This window comes from Protomyctophum parallelum (assembly GCF_964188405.1).
Source record: "Protomyctophum parallelum genome assembly, chromosome: 8".
Lineage (NCBI taxonomy): Eukaryota > Metazoa > Chordata > Actinopteri > Myctophiformes > Myctophidae > Protomyctophum > Protomyctophum parallelum.
Window position 1 is genome coordinate 19,407,986 of NC_139703.1, and position 21,958 is coordinate 19,429,943.

The 21,958-nt window shown below is 42.6% G+C and overlaps 1 protein-coding gene across 1 annotated transcript in view; it reads right to left on the minus strand.

Annotated features, from left to right (window-relative positions):
• The window catches only part of shisa4 (shisa family member 4), a 59,772-nt gene extending 45,701 nt beyond the window's left edge, over positions 1-14,071 (minus strand). The window contains exons 1-5 of the mRNA XM_083771447.1: positions 13,803-14,071; positions 10,498-10,675; positions 7,168-7,304; positions 4,852-5,043; positions 4,015-4,629 (exon numbers count right to left, since the gene is read on the minus strand). Coding sequence (XP_083627573.1) covers positions 4,589-4,629; positions 4,852-5,043; positions 7,168-7,304; positions 10,498-10,675; positions 13,803-13,881 — 627 coding nt within the window. The 5' untranslated portion in view covers positions 13,882-14,071 and the 3' untranslated portion in view covers positions 4,015-4,588. The remainder of the gene's footprint in view (positions 1-4,014; positions 4,630-4,851; positions 5,044-7,167; positions 7,305-10,497; positions 10,676-13,802) is intronic.
• Between the last annotated feature and the right edge of the window lie 7,887 nt (positions 14,072-21,958).

The window sequence follows — 21,958 nt, forward strand, 5'->3', positions numbered from 1 at the left end:
CAGTAGATCCCGTGATCTTTTGTGGCCAAATGTAATTTATTGGGGTCTAGTAGGACTATAGTAAAGAATAAAAAAATAAATCACTTACATTTTTACTAAATTACATTTTGTAAAGAAATACATATTTAGCCCCGTGCTCGAATGCCTCCGCCCCCCTGTCAAAAACAGCTAAAATCCGTAAAACGAAAGAAAGCAGCAAATGAAAAGAAATTACACTGACCTTTTACTTTCTCTAATAACAACCTAAAACATGAACCTTGGTTGAAAAAAACTAAAGTTTACTAGTGCTGTACAAAGGAAATACTCAAGTAAATACCTACATTACAGTACTTGAACATAATTCCACCACTGGTAAAGTACCAGCAAATTATTAGAGCAAGATTGCTTGGCCCTTGCTGTCGGCTTCTCTGATTAGAGAGGACGAAAGAGAGCCAGAGAGGGAGAGATAGAGAGACAACTCAACTGAAATAACCAATGTTCAACTGAAAACATAGATCATGAATGTAAAGCAGGGGTTCCCAAACTTTTTCATCTCAAAGACCCCCAAATTGACACTAATTAGCCCCACAGAGCCCCATTTGAAAAGACATGCCAGGGACCCCCATAAGAGAAGATTTTTACGGCTCTAGCAGTGATTTTTAACCCGTTTAATTTCAAGGACCCCCAGTTTGACATGCATTAGTCTACGGACCCCCATTTAATGGCATTTTTATCTCTGGGACCCCAAATTTATATTGTAAAATCAAAGCTAATTTAACTCTGAGAGTGTACATTTGTACACTCTTCGAGTTACAGACCCATAAGGGTCCATTTGGTTCCAAATGATCATTTAGCTGGGTCCCCCCTGGAACTCCCTCTAGTACCCCTGGGGGTCCCCCCTGGAACTCCCTCTAGTACCCCTGGGGGTCCCCCCTGGAACTCCCTCTAGTACCCCTGGGGGTCCCCCCTGGAACTCCCTCTAGTACCCCTGGGGGTCCCCCCTGGAACTCCCTCTAGTACCCCTGGGGGTCCCCGGACACCACTTTGGGAACCATTGATGTAAAGAGAGCGGAAACACGTCCAATTAAAAAACAAAAACATTGTAGCCAAATAAATATAACCCAGGCATCACTTATATAAAGTAGTAGGCCTACCTGTACATGGCTTACTGTACAGCATATGCTTGAGACAATGTTCTATAATTCAAGCATTTCACAATGGGGACAATATCAGCACAAACTGCATCATTGGCAGTAGAGTTGTCCCGGTAACATTTTTTTCAGACCGACTACAAGTACTTCATTTGTAGTACTCGCCGATACCGAGTACCGATACATAGGAGTACTTTATTTTTGGAGTACTAACCACCACTTCTTTTACCCATCTATACTCTACAGTTGTCATTTATGCTTGTCAATCGGCTGTTTTTTTTGCGATTTGCTGCAGTGTTGGGTCAGACTTGCTCCCGTTGCATTCGTTCAGCCTATAGTGTCAATTGGATGTTTTGGTACTCAAAGTATTGGGGCCGGTTCCGAGTACCAAGTACTTGAGGGTGGTATCCACCCAAATACAACTCTAGCAGGGTTGATCACAGACCCGGACCTCAATGTGAAGAAACAGATTACCTCAAATTCAAGTAGAGGTAAATCATTTATGCTAAAATGACATGGCTCTTCTCTTTTTTTCTTGGCCAGAAGGTGAAACCCATTCACAGCAAGAAGTGATAAATATATCATCAAATAAAGTAAAGGAATAAAATATGTCAAAATTAAGTAGTAAAACAATATCTTATGTTACAATAACAACTTGTTACAATATCATGAAAAAATATTCAGCTGTATTAATTTACAAAATATGCAGTGAAATAGTAGTACCGTAATCTCAATTTGTGACGCTCTGTTAAGGCTGGACATAGTATGTTTAAATCAAGCAATGTGTGCCTGCAACTACTACATAGACCTGATGTTTACTGAAAATAAACTGTTGACATGAGACCTCACGAATAAAAATAAAATGGCAATATTGCATTATTCTAGAGACAACCAGGTGCTCTGACTCATAAGTCAATGTTAAAATAGTGAAAAGGTGCTCCCGGATCAGCCGGGATAAAACATCAGATAAAAGAGGAGGAGATCCAACATGTTCCACGGCCTTCATCAGGGCTGCCCCGATGAAGGCTGTTATAGGTCGAAAAGTGGTTGGTTTAACCCATTTAGGCCTGACGTCGAAATAAAAAAGTGTTTTTGAAATACCCCATGTTTCTATGTCAGTGGTGCTCAATACTTCATGTGAAGGATCCCAAAAATTATATGTAATTGGCCACCAACCCCCATCTGAAAATATGTTGTTCCAGGGGACCCCCCACGTTCGCTCTGAAAGAATATATGTTCAAAGCTTTGCGGCACATTTTCACGATTTTTCAAAAATAGCAGACCTACAAGCCCATAGCGCGGCACTCGGTGCCGCACTATGAGCTTGTAGATCTGCTATTTTTCAATAGCTAAAGCTGCTTAAAACACCAAAAGGGTTTCCCTTCAGAATGGGTTAAAGTAGTATCTTCTCCCTTTTTAACTCAGAGTGCCTGGATATTTTCCTCTTTAAAAAAAAAGCCATTGCATTATTCTAGTTGACCGAATATTTGATAACTAACATGCTAATCATGTGATGGTACATTAGACCGGTGTAGGTAACTATGCTCCACTGAAAAATAAATGTCAGTCAGGTAATAGCCTGAGCTAACGTGTTAGGTTTCTGGTCTAGAGGGGCGGGTCGCGGCTCAGATTTGCGCACGCCCTGATTGGATCTCATCGATCTGTCAGTCACCCCCGGCCCCTCCTCTCCCCCCACATCATTTGGAGCAACGCCCACCCGGAAGGGTTGACTCCCACTTTTAGACCAGAGCGGCCAATGCGTTCCTCCAGGCTTTACATTTTTGCACCAACAAAAATGAAAGCCTGGTACCGAGGCTAGTCAGGTAAGGAAGACAAGATGAGACTGAGCTGCCAGATAAAACAAAAGAACAACACATCAGTGTGTTGACTTACAGTGAAGGTTCACAGAAGACTTGACACAGAATCAGACGTACCATGTTACAAAAAGCAGAACATTAACACTGTGCTCTCCGTCTGTGAGCTGAACACTTTCCAGCTTATATTATAGTCAAACAGACCTCACAAACCTCTTATCGCAACACGCCGGTTTTCCCTAATTTAATTTAAATCACGCATCACAGAACGAATGCAGACCGATGACCACCTGGAATGTAAACCATCGGAAGTAGTTGAGTTGCTTCAATTCAATGAGGGCAAGGAGGTAAGGTATTGTTCTATTTAAAAGAGGGACTTGTTAACAAGTGGAGTGCCATCCCCCTTCCCTCAGGCTTAGAGAAATAGAGCACCGAAGTCTGACATCAATATCAGTAGAGGGCGCGAATCCACGGGTTCATGTACTTTTTATTTGCATTGTAATCAATTTTAGACCGCCTCATATAAGAACTGTGTTTGAATAATAAACATGTCATCCCAGCCGTCACTCATATGGATATGAAGAATCAACTGACTGAGAGAAAACGCTATCGTTAATGCTGCTGAATTAGTTACATCTTCGCTAGAAACAGACTGTATCATATATGAGTGTCTGTATCGCAAACGATACAGACACACCTCCCTTTTTTTATATAATATTTTTTATCCGACGATTTTGCAACCCAGTTATTTTTTTCACCCAGTGCCAATTATCTAATGTAATCCTGGGCGCTACACTTTCTCTGCCAACCTGGGGGGGCAGCGGACTGACCTCCTGCTTCCTTCTATGCATGAGGAGTCCAAACTGTTTCTTTTCACCTGACAGGGGGGAATTTCCCTGGCCGGACGTAGCGAGTGGCAGGAACACGTCATTCCGACCAGTTCCTTTCCCCTCCATCAGGCGCCCCGGCTGGCCAGGGGGAGGTAGTTTAGAGACCAGGATTACTGCATGTTTTTGTGAGGGTAGCTACCCTAGGGGACACGGGGAGAACTCCACACAGAAACTCCACACAGAAAGGCCCTTTCGACAACCCCGCCTCGGGTATGGGCACTGATTAATCTACCCAGGACCTTCTAGCTGTGAGGCGACAGCACTACCGACTGTGCCACCGTGCCCCCAGACACACCTCCCTGACAATAACGCCGAGACAGCTTGTTTATTTTTGGACCACAATGCTTATATGAAATTATTTTAAGATGAGCCCATGTTATTCTCCATAGAGAAATTCCTTCCGTGAACCAGGGGATGAGCGAGTGACGTCAGGACTTCGGCGCTCTATTGAGCACACTGTGCACCAACGCATTCAGTGAGCATGCAGAGATGCTGCATTGGTGGCGCTGGTTGATGACCTCACCTTGGGGATGGTGTGACATTCACTCTGTGAAACCACCAGAGGGCAGCAGGCGTCAGGTTTCGGTAACCAAAATTGGACTCAACTGGAGTTAAGCCATAAAAGAGGGACAATGTTATAAATAAACAAAACACCTTAAAGTGCTTCTGGTTATCTTTCACAAGCAAACCACTGCTAGTCAAGCAGTGAGTGTGTGTGTGTGTGTGTGTGTGTGTGTGTGCGTGCAATAGCCCATCAATGGCCAGGATACTGTGGCGGAGAGTAGGGTGGAGGAGCTGAAAACGGAAGAGATAAAGAGTCAGTCCACTCCAATATCGTTCATGTTGTCTCCTGAAAACATATTGACTCGCCAAATACTTCCCTTTGGATTAACAGTTTATCATATGTAAAAAATAAATAATAATAATAATAATAGCCAACAAATCACATTTGATCGTTTGGCCCAAGAACATTAATTCATGCCATTCCCTAAAGATGGGCCTTGCTGCTCCCCTTACCCTGGCTGTATCCGGGGTCTGCCATGGGATACGCAGCGTAGGGGCCGGGCTGCATCATGGCATACTGCGGGGGCATGCCAGGGTACTGGGGGGCCATTGGATAGCCCAGGTGGTAGTCGGAGGGTCCCAGTGGTTTTCCATAGGCATCATACATGGGCTCCACCGGATAGCTGGTCATAGGGATCTGTTGGGCTGGAGGGAGGGTCAACAACACACATATTGTTGTAAAGAAAACACATCAGGGTGGGGGGACTGGGGGGGTGACCATTGTTGCTGCTAGCGAAACCAAGCAGTGTTTGTGTTTGATGCCCACACACACACATGAGAGAGAGAGAGAGAGAGAGAGAGAGAGAGAGAGAGAGAGAGAGAGAGAGGGGCAATAGTTAGAGTGGTGGAATAAGACAGAGAGGGAAGATAATGGAGCTCTGTGTAAGTGTGTGTGTGTGTGTGTGTGTGTGTGTGTGTGTGTGTGTGTGTGTGTGTGTGTGTGTGTGTGTGTGTGTAAACTTGGGGTTTAGAAGAAAGCCCAACCTTAAAATGGACTCCCATGCTACTGGGTTTGGGGTGTCGTCAAATTGGCCTGACCTCAATGACCTCTGTGTGAGAACTGGAGTATCCCTGTTCTGGGTTTGACCTGACTCTGAATCTGTAGCAGTTTCTGAGGACATTATTACCAACTGTTTGATCTCAGTAAGGGCTACTGTAATTGATACAGAACAGTGAGAACACCATATATCACTAGTCAATGCACAGAGGTACCTTACAACAGCAAAAACAACAACAACACTGGACTGGTTTAAAACTACAGGGGAAGCTAGCTTGACTTCCCGATGCAGACCACACCGTATCTCATACAATATTCAAGAATTATGCAGTTGATGAGGATATAGTCACCTTTACAGTCAAAGCCAGAGGTCCTTCCAACCAGACTCAATCTCTCGCTGTGGTACCCTAACACGTTTCCTCCTCAAGGATGCTATTATACAGCTTGGCTACAAATGTAAACTACTTGTGTTCATATTTGGAAGCCTCTGTAATGTCCATAAATCAGTCGTGAGGGGCCTGCAGATTGCAGGCATGCTCAAGCCGAGAGCTAAGGCATCGGCAAAAGTCTATTCAGTGTCTGCAATAATTGGCAGTCGCCATATATGGAGAAGGCGATGCTTTCTGTACCCGTGATCTGTATCCTGAAACACTTGTTGTAGAGTTTTCCAAGTTTGCGCATCCACTATTGTTTGTGTTCAAGAATTTCTTGTTAAATGTGAATGCAAATTAAGATGTTAAGTGTGTGTGTGTGTGTGTGTGTGTGTGTGTGTGTGTGTGTGTGTTAGGGTTGGGTGACGATACGAATACATCGTCAATCGCGAATATACAAATCCAATCGCCGAATATTTTTATTAGGCGATTTTTCGGGACGATTCAGCCCAATTAACCTGTAAAGTGTGAGCAACATGTGAATCAATTTGGGCCAGCAAGCGGCCGGGTGGAAATCCCCTCCTCCCGTTATAACGGTATGCTCCCACAGTCCCCGCACTCAGCAGTCAGCAGCAACGGGGAACGGCACTTACGGCAGCCGCCTGCCAGAGTAAAGGCTGGGAGCCGAGGGAGGCTGTAGCCTACATGTTGTTTAAGCTCCGGAGTCCAGACCCATGCAGTTTAATAATATACAGTCACAACAGAATGCACACTGCTGTCTCGTGTCTCATCACAATCCCAATGCGCCACCCGTGAAGTCGGGGGGGGGGGGGGGGAAATTAAAAACAGGCTAGTGTTAGTATAGGCTTCTAGTTTAGCATTAGCTTAGCGTGTAGCTACTGATTCAACACACTGAACTTCATCTCCGCCTGTAATCCAAGTTATTATTTTATTAACAACGTGAACGAACCCCGACACCAGCGCTGCAAAAATAGACAGATCTACAAGCTCTCAACGTGTAGCGAACTGTGCTGCAGAAACAGGCAGGACGCGGCGCCTTGAGAGCTTGTAGATCTGGCTTTTTTGCGACCTGCAGTGAGCTGTTCTCACTTTACTTTTATGACACGAATACATCGCCAATTTTTGGTCAGACGATTGGCGATTGAAAAAAATTGGCATATCGCCCAACCTGTGTGTGTAACAAAATATCCCTGCCCAAGATCAAAGTCCTAATATCTCCACTTGGCCCCTTTGACTGAGAGGCAATGGAGAATCCCATGTTTGAATCATGAGTGTTACACAATCTGCACGTGTGTGTGTGTGTGTGTGTGTGTGTGTGTGTGTGTGTGTGTGTGTGTGTGTGTGTGTGTGTGTGCGCGCGCGCGTGCGCGCGCGTCTCACCATCGTAAGGTGTCCTGCCCCTCTGCTGTCTTCTCTGGTAGAGGTAACAGCATGAACACATGAAGCAGCACACCATGGTAGCAATGATAGCTACAAACAGCAGAATGGATGAGGCGATGCCAGCTATATTGGTGGGGCTGTGAGAGAGAGAGAGAGAGAGAGAGAGAGAGAGAGAGAGAGAAAGAAAGAAAAGGTAAAGAAGAGGGCAGCTCAGATTTCAGTCTCAACCACTTATGCCCCTAAAATAAAGACAACAGGGTTGAAAGTCGTTACATATCATGGCCTCCTAAATTTTTTTAAAGGATCCCTGGCTAAATGAGACAAATATGCCTTAATAAACAAATAATTACAAAGAAGAAGAAAACGGAAGGTTACAACACTTTGTTGTTTTTCTTCTTGTTTGTTGTCATGATTTGTCACAACTCCAGGTGGCTTTGTGAGAACAACCATGGTATCCTGTCTAGTGTCTATTAATTGTTTCTACTCAAGTAAGGGACCAGGGGCAGCCAAACCTTATCAAATTGTAATAACTGTACCGTTTTCAAACGTGTTAAATTGAAAATCCAATTCAATCAATCAAAAGTAGAGCTTGTCTTTTTGACGAGCGATACTATTGAATGTACACTATACGAAGTGCTTGCACCGCATGTCGAGTTGTTCACATTGGACATTCCTGTTGCCTTGTATGGTGTTAAACGGCGCATTTGATTTATGAACAGGTGGAATTCTTCATCTACATCCGAGTTGCACGTAAATCAAGGCTTTACATCGTGGATCTGATGTTGGCCTTCTTTTTTCTTTTTAATAATTTTTATCCCACGATTTTGCAACCCCTTTTTTCACCCAGTGTCAATTATCTAATGTAATCCTGGGCGCTACACTTCCTCTGCCAACCTGGGGGGGCAGCGGGCTGACCTCATGCTTCCTTCTATGCATGAGGAGTGATGTTGGCATATACTTAACATATACAGCAAAACTACACTAACATAATAGTAGACCTTTGTGAATTAGGCCCAATATGGTACGAACCATCTATTTTTATTCTGTCCTCTCCATTTCTCTAAATCAGTAAGTACCAATTGACGCGCAGACTCATCCAAACAACAAAGTCCACTATACTTTCAGCCCCTCTAGCACAACAAAGGTCCACTACCTCTCGTCACTTCATTTCAGACCCTATATACTGAACATAAATCTTATCTCACTTGGGGGTTGATAAGTGCCAGGTAGCCTGGTCAATGCTGTTAAAGTGATGGATGGTTCCCAGCGCTGTGGAGGAATACTGCAAAGTTGCAACCTCTGAAGGTATACAAGTGTGCTTAGTCCAGCGTTATCACGATGGCTCACAGGGGACTTCAGCTTATCCACCATTAAAAGCAGAGTTAAGCTGATGTGTTGTTGGAAGAACTAATGAGAACATGTTGTGCAGCGCAGGGCCGTGAGCAAGAGTCAATTAGTCTGATGGGAATTAACCTTATGGGAATGAGTCCCACTCATGGTGGTGACTGTGGACCAACGTCAATTCAATTTACAAACCATTAGTTATAGAAATAGCGTAAATATAGCAGATCGACAAGCTCATAATAAAGCATTTGTGATGCGACGCCTTGCGAGTTTGTAGATCAATTTCACTTTTTTTTGTAGGCCACCCTTGTTCAGCAAAGTAGCATGAGATTACTAATCATTTTATTCAATTTTGGTTAATTGCCGATGTAGTCCTATTATTATGAACCCATGGCTCCCGACAGTGAACCAGTGTTGTTTTGGCAGCAACATTTGATTTTAGTTTTAGTCATGGTCTTTTGAATAGTTTTCATATAGTTTTAGTCACCTGGAATGTTTAGTCTAGTTTTAGTCGACTAAATATCATAAGATTTTAGTCGACTAAATCTACAGTTGATTTAGTCGACTAAAATGTGCTTTGGCGGGCCTTGATGCTGTCGTGATGACTGATTTTACACTTGCTGAAAATAGCCGTGTAGATCGGCTATTTTCAACATGCAACCAATATTGTAAAATGACTTCTCTTGTCCACTAGTCCTTTCCTAACATTTTAGTCTAGTTTTTATTTGTTGACGAAATTGTCAGTATATTTAGTCTTAGTCATCATAGATCATAGCTTGGTTTTCATTTAGTTTCCATTGAGTTTGTCAGTGGAAAAAGGTAGTCGACATTTTTCGTCTTAGTTTTTACTCTACGAAAACAACAGCCATGCAGTCCTATTATTATGGACGCATGGTTCCCGACAGACAGTGAACCAACCCCACCTGAACTGGAAGAGCATGCAGCGTTTCTGCTCGCGTTCCGTGATCATCTTGAAAGCGTCCAGACTGAAAATAGCCGATCTACAAGCTCACCTAATATTTTAGTCCGGTTTTTATTTTGTTGACCAAAATTGTCAGTATATTTAGTCTCAGTTTTAGTCATCATAGCTTAGTTGTCTCCACCAGGCCGAAGGCATGGGGAGAGAGTATGTTTTGCACTCCGTCCGTCCGTCCGTCCGTCCGTCCGTGTGTGTGTGTGTGTGTGTCTGTCCGTGAGCAGCTAATCTCGGCCACCGTTAACCCGGTCGATGCCAAATTTTGCACACACACTCCCTGGATGCCAACGATGAACCTCTGCCCCAAACTTTCCAGAACGGCCTGTTATAGCGCCACCAGGAGGCCGCTTTGTGCAAAACAAGTTTTTGCACAGTACACCTACAGATTTTGTCCAAACATCACGCAAATTGGTACACAGTCTCTCTAGAGCCATTCAACGAAACCGGTCTTTCACATTTCTCAGACTCCATCCTGATTGGTTAAGATTGGCTTCCAAAGTTCACAGGAATGCTCACTTTCAAACAAAATGCTGCAAATCATGAACACATCGCGTGATTTCCGTGAAATTGTGCACCCACATTCCCACTAGGCCGAGGACAAAATGCCACATGAACAATTTCAACTCAGCCTCAAGGTGGCGCTATAACTGGCCGAAAAGTGTTTTTACCTCTATCTACACGGATCTGTGGATAACTTTGTATGCCAACTCCCTAGAGGCCAAGGAAAAACCTTTGCCTGCAATTTTTCACATCTGCTCTTTATAGCGCCACCAGGAGGCCGACATATGTAAAACACATTTAATATTATTACTCCTTCAGATTTTATCCAAATTTCACGCAAATCGGTACACATGATCTCCATAGTCATGCCATGTCCTACATTCCTATCCTGGTGGAGACCTGTGCCCAGAAGGGCACTTTTTCTAGTTTTCATTTAGTTTTCGTCAGTGGCTCAATTCTTCGTCTTAGTTTCACTCAACGAAATCAACGCTGCAGTGAACCAACCCCACCTGAACTGGAAGAGCATGCAGCGTTTCTGCTCGCGCTCCGTGATCATCTTGAAGGCGTCCAGACAGCAGTAGCGCCGGTGGCAGTTTCCACAGCAGAACGTGATCAGGGGACAGTCGAAGCCGTTGTGCCACGTGCCGTTCTTATCCACGTACCACAGGCAGTCCTCGTTGGCGCTCGCTGAGACCACGAGGGAACAAACAAACAAAATGATATGGTGAACGAAGTGACATGGAAAGAAAAAACGTCGGCCTCGACATACCTTGCTTACAAGGACAAGCTTAACTTTGAGGAAAAGGAGCGTTACCTCAACAAAATCAAGGATAGTGACGGTCTCGACCCCTATGAACACACTGACTGAACAGACGATTCGATCTTCTACCACCACTAATGCGACTACATTTAATGCTTGTCCTTGTAAGGTATGTCGAGGCCGACGTTTTTTCTTTCCATCCTGGTGTTGGCTAAACGAGAAATACCTGCCAACATGGCGGCCGCTACCACGTGACACATATGTTAACGCCCCCTCCGGGAGATTTTGGTGGACCCTATAGCACCGTCGCAACCCACAGCTCAGGTTTTCCCCAAGCGTAATTTTGGTAAGAACGCACGCTCATTCTGCCCGGGCTGGTATCGTGGGAGACCATGGCTGGAATATTCGTCAAAGGTTGATGCGTGCTTTTGTTTCCCATGTCGCAAATTTGGGGGGAACAATGACAGGGATTTGGTTTTTACAAAACAAGGATTTAATAATTGGAAAACGGCATTGGAAAAGGACAAGGGACTCACAAAGCACGCATCAAGCCATTGCCACATAAAAAATGCAAAAGCCTGGAATGAAATGTCCCAAAGAGAGGCTACAGGGGAAACCATTGGTAACCTAATAGGGCCCACACAAATAGAAAAAAATAGATATTATATTATTATTGATATTATTATTGATATAACCATGTGACAGGACTAAATCAATAAAAAATATAAAAATATATCAAATAAAATAAGACAAAAAATACATAAAAAGTAAGATAGATAGATTAGATAGAATAGATTAGATGGATTAGATAGATTAGTTAGAATAGATTAGATAGATATATAAATATAAAGATAAATGCAGCCTCAACAGGGCACAAGCCAGTGTCCTATTTGTGCCAGTCCCAAGCCCGGGTTAATGCAGAGGGTAGTGTAGATAGATGGAGATTAACTGATATGACCAAACCCCCATTTCGGGGGTTTGGGGGGATTTGACACCCCAATTTTTTTTCGGTGTCGCCCACAGACAAGTCGCCCCCCCCCTAATATTCTACCTGCCCACCCTAGTGGTGGCTAGATCCGGCCCTGGTTAATGGTATGTATAGGTAAACACAAAGCGCAATATATAGCAAGAAAGCACGACGTCATCACGGTTGTTCAGATGTGTTGTTTCAGTGGCTACGTTTACATGAAGGGTGATCATTCCGAATAAATACTTCAGAATAAAATACATCCGATGTAATGTTTTTTGCCGCGAGTTTACATGGGAAATGGTCATTCCGAATGAGTGTTTATATGGAGAAGTGATAGAAGACATGATACATGTTAATTCACGTGAAACTACGCCATCTGTTGGACACATAAAATATAGGCAGTTCATTCATTGTGACTGTCTCAACAATACAAACATATGATATTACAGACGAAAGACGATACTTTGAAATCCCATCATTTCATTCCGCAGTAGCTTTGAGGCTGCTGGTTGGATAGGGACGGGCAAATATGTTTACCGTCTTTTTTTCCCCCACCCGCTGCGGCTCCGCTTCTCCGCTGGGAAGGTGATCATCTCGTTTTTATTTGTACTTTATTATCTACAGCACGGCCAGGGCACGCAACACACTGATTATTATTGTATCGGGTCGCTCGTTATTTTTGAGAGAGAGAGAGACCGAGAGAGACCGTTGAACACACACACACAGTCACGCCAGGGCTCCACTGGGCGCGTCTGCGTCGCGTCTGCGTCGCGTCTCCGCCAACGTCGGGAATGTTCCCTTTTAATCAATGGAGGGTGGCTCCACTGCCCGCGTTGCGTTGCGTTGTGCTGCGTTCGGTGACTAAAAAATTGCCCCGGTTCGTTTTTTGACACACGCACGCGTCCAGTCATGTACAATTTTTTTTTGCTGACGCGCAGTTTTCAAAGGCCCGCGGTGGAGCACCTCTAGCGTGACGTTGACGTTGTCATGACACGAGCAGGACGCGACGGAGACGCGACGCGCCCAGTGGAGCCCTGGCGTCACACACATACACACAGATCAGGGTTATCGTCATCTGCTGCTGCTCCACGTTTTTTTGTGGATTTCGGATCTGAAAAAAGGAACGAAATAACGCGCTCCATGTGCAAACTCCTCGGCGCGCCTTGGATATGAGCGCCTTGGAGCATGCTCAGAAAGACCAGAATGAACAGTACACATCCGAATTAGTGTATACATGAGTCCAATTTTCTTTCAATCGCATTGAACATCGGAGTAATCCGTCCAGTGACATCGGAATGGTTTTTAGATCGCATCGAGCGTTTTCATTCGGATGTAAGTTTTTGTAGGTGTTTACATAACAACGTTTAATAGGATTGAAATTCTATGCTGAATGAAAAGGGGATTTAACTGCTCATGTAAACGTAGCCATTGTTTGTTGTTTTGCAGATTTGCGTCGTTGACGTTGACGCTGTGCACGGATGGGCATCATGGCTCTGATGGAATTATGATGCCAGTCATATTTGACCCACAGGGTCAGGGTGTATATGGTACTCGGCCCGGCCTGGATGTCCACAGTGTGGACGCATACAGTGGTGCCATATTTTGTGAGATAAAAAACAAAAGCAAACAGTTTAGGAAAGTATTATAGGCCACATCAAAGCTGATCTGCGTCGCGGCTCTTTGAAAACAGCCGATATACACAACACAAGGCAAGCTCACGACGCGTCGCAGCAGCATTAATTCTCAAAAAGTCTAGAAATAAAAAATGTGGAACATTTTTGTGCTCCCTCCCTGCCACAAAATGAGCATGAACATAATCTGAGAACAAACACTGGTGGTTTTAAAATGATAATTAAAATAAATTGGAAGCATGACTAGTAAATGGGCATATAGCCTACAATTTAGAGACAACAACATGACCAAGAAACATGCAGCAACCCGTCCCGTACCATAGCAACTTCACAGCAAATCAACAAGCTCGGGGTAGCTTAAGTTACCATGAGCCGACATGGCACCAACTAACACTGTACGCATACATTAGGGCTACAGACACAGTGATACACGCATTTTCTTTCTATTCTTACCCTGATCAGTGCAGAGGACGACCATCAGCACGGCCAGGCCCACCGCAGCGACCAGGGACATATTGCCCGTTAGAAACATCCTCCTCCTCCCTCCACGATGCTTATCCAGTGACTAGGTTCTGGATAAATCACACACTTAGCAGCACAGTGCACAGTGTCCCTGATGATGATGATGATGATGTGTGGTATTTATTATCCCAATCCCAGCTGTAGAAGACTGCAGCGCTGCTGGGACGCGGACGGATTTGGTTCGTGTTGAGGAGTAGCATCATAATGTGGAGCTAGTGGCTTGTTCAGTTCACTGACTGCACTCACTGGAGCCTTTTGATCCCATAGACCGGGAGGCCAGGGGGGAGGCTTGCGCTGTGATGATTGGCTCTTTGGTTGTCTAGCAACAGTAGTGGAAAATGTACTCGGACTAGTCACTCAGTAGGCTACTCACATATAGCCCAATAAAGTATAGCAATACTGCAATAAATTCAGAAATACTCTGTTACTTTAAGTATAGGCTAAAAGTCAGGAATTTACTTAAAAGTACCATCGTATTGGCATCAAAATGTACTTTTGTTTAAATGGGTAAGACTCTCAAGAAGTCAGTGTTTCCCAAAGTGGTGTCCGGGGACCCCCAGGGGTCCTTGAGAGAGTTCCAGGGGGTACCCAGCTAAATGATAGTTTGGAACCAAATGGACCATTATTGGTCTGTAACTCTGAGACTCTCAGAGTTAAATTAACATTGTTTTTGAGCTTACATGTCCCAGTTTCTTGTGTTTCCTCGTGCCTGTTTCCTTGCGTTGTTAATAAAACCTGGATCTTGCATCTGAATCCTGCCTCCACTTCTACTGTCTGCACTTCCTCTGCCCTGCACCGTGACAGAACATACTGTAGACTAAGTCTAAAATAAAAGATAACCAGCACATTTCTTGTCGGGTATAACAAAAATAAACACCTAAAATTGGTTAAAATACGAAAAAAAAAATATGTTTCAAGACCAAATATGAAACCTATTTCACATGAGCTTTAAAAGCCTATTAATAGATTAAGTTTGTATAACTGAGAGAGGAAAGTCATTTCAAATACATCTGACTTGACTTTGTAATTGATGAGAAATCAAGATAACCTCACACGTTAAATAATCAGGTAGGCATTCCATATATTAGGCCTTCTCAAAGCTAGGTTTACTTTTTAATGAGAAAAATCTACATGCAGACAGACTAGGCTGTATTTTGGGCCCACTTTGTTAATTGGAAAACACAATACAAATACAATCAACTCTTCAGGCAACAATTGTCATCTAGGGTTGATTTCTCAATCCTCTGGAAGGTGAGGACCTTGGAATAATAGGAGAAGGAAATAAGTTGGTTAAGACTTTATATTACCAATAAAGTTTTTCTTTTTTTCTTTCAAGATATTTTATTGTGGCTTTCGCCTTTATTTTATAGAGGGATATAGGCATACGGTAGACTGACAGGAGATGGGGAGAGAGATGGGGGGGTGACACGCAGTGAAGGCCGTAGGGATCGGGAGTCGAACCTGCGGCACGCTGCCAGACTGGATTACCACCAGCCGCCCGGGCCACCAATAAAGTTTAACACCTTCAGTGTCTACATTCTCTCTGTTAAATGATTCAATACCTGGTTCAAAACTCAATCTATTTGCATTTGTTTTGCATAAAAAAGTCATCACAAATGAGATGACCTGGAAAAGTGGCTATGGGCGTTTCTCAGAAAAAAACAAATGCTTGCAATGGATTCAGAATCACCAGAAACCTTTTACTCCTCACATGATGCTACTTACAGTAAAGCAGAATTACATTTTGTACATTTTTTTACCTGCATATAGATTATTAATGGTACCAAAACTTTCAGCAGATGTCACAGATTCCACTAGGGAAACTGAATTTCAATCTTAGTGAGATGTGTTACTATACTAGACACCTTTACAAACACATTGGCGAAGAATATCGTTTGGCAAGGAATTTTTTCTCAGATGTTTTTAATATCCCCTGACTACAAATACAGACAGACAGACAGACAGAGAGACAGACAGATAGACAGACATGACACTGATGTAATCCATTGTTGTGACATTGATTTTGTAAGTCGGCTTTGTATGATTAGGTCTTTATTATTTCTTAGATGAGCTAATTGAAACAATACAGTCAAACATTTAAACATCAGCTGTTCAATTTAAAAGAACACAAATAAGCAATCAATAAGCCAAGATAATTAAAACTAAAATGGAAGGTTTTCATAAATATAATATATAAATAAATATTTTTTTGTAATAAATATTGATTAAATAAAATTCTATATCATTTTGTGGTTGCAACAAATGTTCAGACAGTGAGTGAATTTAACCTAAGTCTGAGAAATTAAAGAAGTCCTCCTTAAAATCCACCAGTTGGTTGTCGTGTGACTTGTCCATTATCCTGAAATAAATGAACAAATCTTTTATCAAAAGGATCCAATTTACAATTTAGGCATTTAGCTATTTAGCTTACACTCTTTACAGTAGCAAGGTCAACACAAGGTAATAATAATAATAATAATAATAATAATAATAATAATAATAATAATAATAATAATAATAATAATGAAATGCATATAACTAGTAATTGAGGATCATAGGTAAATCAAGAAGAAGGGTGAAGAGTCTGGGACGTGTGCATTATCTCAGATGTTTTAATGAAGGTTCTGCCAGCTTCCCCGTGTTAGCTGATCTGAGTGAGCGGGAGTGGTCGTGGGGTTGGATCAGGCTTTGAAGATATGGGGGAGCCATACCTTCGGTTGCTTGTATGCCAACATCAGTGTTTTGTACTCTGTGCGGGCAGTAAGTTAGTAACTGGGAGCCAAAGGAGGGATCGAGTGGAGAAGGGGGGGGGGGGGGGGGGGGGAGACATGTGAACATTTTGTCTGGTTGCAGACCAAGCGTTCTGCGGCATTCTGGATCATTTGGAGGGGCTTAACCCATTTAGACCTGAGAAATTCTAAAAGAAAATGTCAGTGACAGTTTTCTGAAAAACCTCATGTTTCTATGTCAGTGGTTCTCAAACCTTTTCATGTCAAGGACCCCCACAAATATTTGTAATTGGCCACCGGCCGCCATCTGAAAATATATAGTTCCAGAAGCAAAGCTTTGAGTTAAAAACGTTGGCTCGGAAAGAATATATATTCAAAGACTTGCGCCACATTTTCACGATTTTTCAAAAATAGCAGACCTACAAGTTCGTAGCACGGCACTTGGTGCCGCGCTATGAGCTATGAGCAGGTTGTCCAATTATCCATGGGTCGGCGGTTCGAATCCTGGCTCCTCCTGTCCACATGTCGTAGTGTCCTTGAGCAACTGAACCCTACTGAACTGAACACTGAACCCTACACTGCCTCCAATGAGTCGGTCGGTATGAGCTTGCCACCATTGGTGTGTGAATGTGGGAAGTGAGGACGCTGGCGTCGACTGTTCGCCGCTTCACCTCCCAATGTATTAATGAATGAACCATTAATTCTAAGCGCTTTGAGTAGGCACGTAGTGCATAGAAAAGCGCCATAAAAATGCAATTAATTATGACTGATTGATGTCTGTATAAGGAGCTGGACTTGACTCCTGGATAGTGAAGATAGATATCTGGGGATCATCACACCATCCCTGATGATGAATATGTTTTTCAGGATCATATAAGTCTACTCACCAGAAGGAACTGCGTCTCTTCTTGAGCACAATGACCACAACAACAATGATCATCAGGAGGAGAAGAACCCCGGCCAGTGATCCAAACAGTGCTCCGTAGAACCCTGGACCCCAATGGAAGAGTTCACACCGTGGACCATAATATTGCTCCAGGGCAGACGTGTAGCACCTGCACTCAAAATGGTTACTTGTTACTTAAGACGGTATTCAATCACAAACCAACACAATATGCCGAAGTAAATAATGTGCTGTGACTTACAGACAGACGGGGCCCAGAAGAATGTTATTCAGACATTGTCCATGCTGATTGCAGTAATATGGGTTCGTCACACAAGGCCCACTACATTGCCAGTGCAGGTCACTATTGAGCTCAGAAGTGTAATTAGCAAGGTGACTACAATTGATATATTGATGGAGGTCTGAGATATCTGTTAAATAAACAAAAAATAAATAAATATTAATACAATTTACTATTTAGTGAACATAATTTTTGACTATAATAAATACCAAAAATGTCATGCCCAATCACCACGATTGTTAAACTTACAAAGCAGCAAGCAAAATGTGTGTATGTCATAATTAAAATGCATATTGATCAGTTGATGCAGTTGATCTCACTCACTTTTAATCTCAGGTGGCTGCGGGATTATGCTGTTAACCTGCACGCTCACATTACCAAGTGCCTCTCCAATTATTTTTAGGGTGCTTGTGTCATTTAAGATATCAATCAATCTGGCACCAATTTTGTTGTTGAGAATCTGAATTTGAGTCTCATTGTTCGGATAGTTGTATTCAACTGTAGTCTCTGCTACAACACTTCCTGGTCTACAACAGGAGAAGAGAACAAGTGAATGTCAAATGAACTGTTGTGCACCTTACCTGACCATGCATTCCCTTTTTGATTGCATTAGTCACCTACGTTAAATTGGGGATTTTTACTGCTCTGAAGTTCTGTGGATCTTCACTAAATCTGGCACGGATTTTGTTGCTGATTTGAGTTTCATCGTTTGCATATTTGTATTCGGCTGTAGTGTCTGCAAAAACACTTCCGCGTCTACAATAGGAAAAGAACAAGTGAACACATATGTCAATTGAACTGTATAGCAACCACACAATTTTTTTATAAAGTTTCTGCACCTACATTAATTTAGTGACTTTTACAGCTCTGAAGTTCTGTGGATATGCCTCTTTGCAGAAAACCTGAAGCTGGAAGTAATAAAACAACATAAACAAGTAGCATTACAATGTCACAAAGTAATATAATTCCAAACAGATGTATAGTGTTTGGTAAAACAGTCTTCTCTGTTAGAGCCTCCCGTCACTGGAACAGTCTCGCTACAGAAGTAAAAGAGACCTCCAACTATCTGACCTTAAGAGATGGCTAAAAACAAATCAAATTTGTAATCATGAGTATAATCAGCTCCATTTGTCACTGGTGTCACTTCTCACATCCCACTGTGATTGTTCTGTCCCCTGCATGTTTATTTGTCCTTGTAATGTATCATTGTATCAATTTATATAATTGTATCAATGTATTGTATTGTAGAGCCTAGTCCTTCCATGTGCCAGAAGTGTACCTCCCAGCCCTGGCAGAGTCGTTCTGGAGTAGTTCCAACGTATTGTGTGGCCCTGGTTTTTCCCTAGTGGGACTGATTGAGGGTAGCTACTGGGACGTAAATCAGGACTTGTTCACCCCGGCTGGGTCGCCTGAGTGAGGGGTAAGATGTTGGTGTGTGTTTTTTTTAATAGATAGTTTTATCATCACTTTTAAAAACCTGCTCAGGGGATACAGATGAAAATTTGCTTTTGGCTAACTCTGGCCCATTTTACATGGATTTGAAAAATGATGTGTTGATTAATGTGCATTGTCCCTGTCAAATAAATAAAACCCACCCTTTACCTCGTTTTCAAGAATGCTGATGAACTCTAGTGAGTGTGGTGAGCTCAAATTGTTAAATGCCTCGAGAAAGTTCTTCATGATTTCGAAAGACATATTAACTTTTCTTGTTGGTACTCCACTGTCTGCAAAACAACATGACAGATATTAAGTTTCAGAATTTAATGTTAAGTTAGACTGGTAAAGCATACAAATGCATTCAATAATCTATTCTATACATCAATATTTATAGCTGTATATGTAAAAGAGAGACTAGAAAACCAACCAATAACAACATTTGCGTCATCATGTCCATAAATACACTCCTCATCGAGGCACTGGTGCGATGTAGATGTTGAATCATTGGTTACTGGTCGACCAGTTGTAGATGTTGAACCATTGGTTACTGGTCGACCACTTGTAGCAGTGTTTGCAGTTGTTGTTGTGCTTGTGAATGGCATGGATGTAGATGGCTGAGTTGTTTCTGTCAAAGAAACTTCCGTTTGAGTATTAATGACCTGTTTTGATGTTATTTCTAAAGTAGAAGAGGGTATGAACTGTGTTGTAGGTACATTGGTCTGAGAGGATGGCGAATGCATTTCTACAGTAGTGGGCAGTTGTGTTGAGGATGTCTGGGGACTCTTGAATGAAGTTGTATTTGTTGTCTTTAATGTTGTAAGACCACTGGAGGTGACAGTGTGAGGTGTACGTACAGTTGGTTTAAGAGTATAGGTTACAGTTTGGACTGCATTTGGTGTTGACTCACTGGTTGGAGTGGTTGATGAAAGTGTGGCACTGGTTGGGACTGAAGAAGGCCTCATAGATTTAAAAGAAACAGTTGGAATCTCAGTAAGGTTTGAAGATGTTTTGCTAGTGCTGATTGAAGTTGTAGAAGATGTATTTGTTGCAAAGTGTGTGAGAGTTACGGTGTTAGTTTGAGATTCAGTTGGGCTATTTGTAGTTGCAGTAGCTGTATTTGTAGTTGCTGTAGTATGGACTGTAATATCTGATGATTCACTGGTATGAAGGGTTGAAGAATGCATGGTACCAGTAGGTATTGAGGACTGTACAGGCCTCATAGATGTATGTGCCACTGTTAGGCTTTCAGTTGGATTTGAGGATGTTTTGGTAGTGCTGAATGAAATTGCAGGAGTTGTATTTATGGCAACGCCAGTGACAGTTACGGTGTTGGTTTGATATTCAGTTGGGCTATTTGTAGTTGCTGTAATTTGGACTGTAATATATGATGTAATTGTTGCACTGGTTTGAATCGTTGAAGAATGCATGACACCAGTTGGTATTGAAGGCTGTGAAGGCATCGTAGATATATGTGACACAGCAGGGCTTTCAGTTGGGTTTGAAGTTGTTTTGCTGGTGCTGAATGAAATTGCAGAAGTTGGATTTGAGGCAACGTTCTTGGTTTGAGATTCAGTTGGGATATTTGTAGATGCTGTAGTTTGGACTGTAATTGATGATGTTTCATTCAATGAAACGGTTGAAGAATGAATGCTTCCAGGTTTTATTGAAGTCTGTGAAGGCCCCATTGATGTTTGTGACACTGTTGAACCTTCAGTTGGGTTTGAGGATGTTATGCTAGTGCTGAATGAAATAGCAGAAGTTGGATTTGTGGCAACACCTGTGACAGGTACAGTGTTAGGTGGAGACTGGGAAGGGCTATTTGTAGATGTTGTAGTTTCATATGGTCCTTTTGATGTTTCGCTGGTATGAAGGGTTGAAGAATGTGTGCTGCTGGTTTGCCTTGAAGTTGGTGAATGACTAACATAAGTAGTTGACACCGTTGGGATTTCAGTTGGGTTTGAAGATGGTTTGCTAGTGCTGACTAAGGTTGCAGAAGTTGGATTTGTTGCAAAGCGTGTGACAGTTACAGTGTTAGGATGAGACTGGGAAGGGCTATTTGTAGATGTTGTAGTAGCAAATGGTCCTTTTGATGTTTCGCTGGTATGAAGGGTTGAAGAATGTGTGCTGCTGGTTTGCCTTGAAGTTGGTGAATGACTAACATAAGTAGTTGACACCGTTGGGATTGCAGTTGAGTTTGATGAACTTTTGCTAGTGCTGACTGAAGTTGCAGAAGTTTGATTCGTGGCAACGCCAGTGACAGTTACAGTGTTAGGTTGAGACTGGGAAGGGCTATTTGTAGATGTTGTAGTTTCAAATGGTCTTTGCGATGTTTCACTACTATGAAGGGTTGCAGAATATGTGCTAATAATTTTCGTTGAAGTTGGTGAATGACTCACAGAAGCAGTTGACATCATTGTGCCTTCAGTTGTGTTTGAGGAAGTTTTGCTAGTGCTGACTGAAGTTGCAGAAGTTGGATTTGTTGTAAAGCGTGTGAGAGTTACGGTGTTGGTTTGAGCTTCAGTCGGGCTATTTGTAGTTGCTGTAGTTTGAACTGTAATATCTGATGTTTCACTGGTTTGAATGGTTGAAGAATGCATGATACCCGTTGGTATTGAAGACTGTAAAGGCCTTTTTGATGAATGTGATACTGCTGGGCTTTCAGTTGGTTTTGAAGATGTTTTGCTAGTGCTGAATGAAATGGCAGAAGTTGGATTTGTGGCAACACCTGTGACAGTTA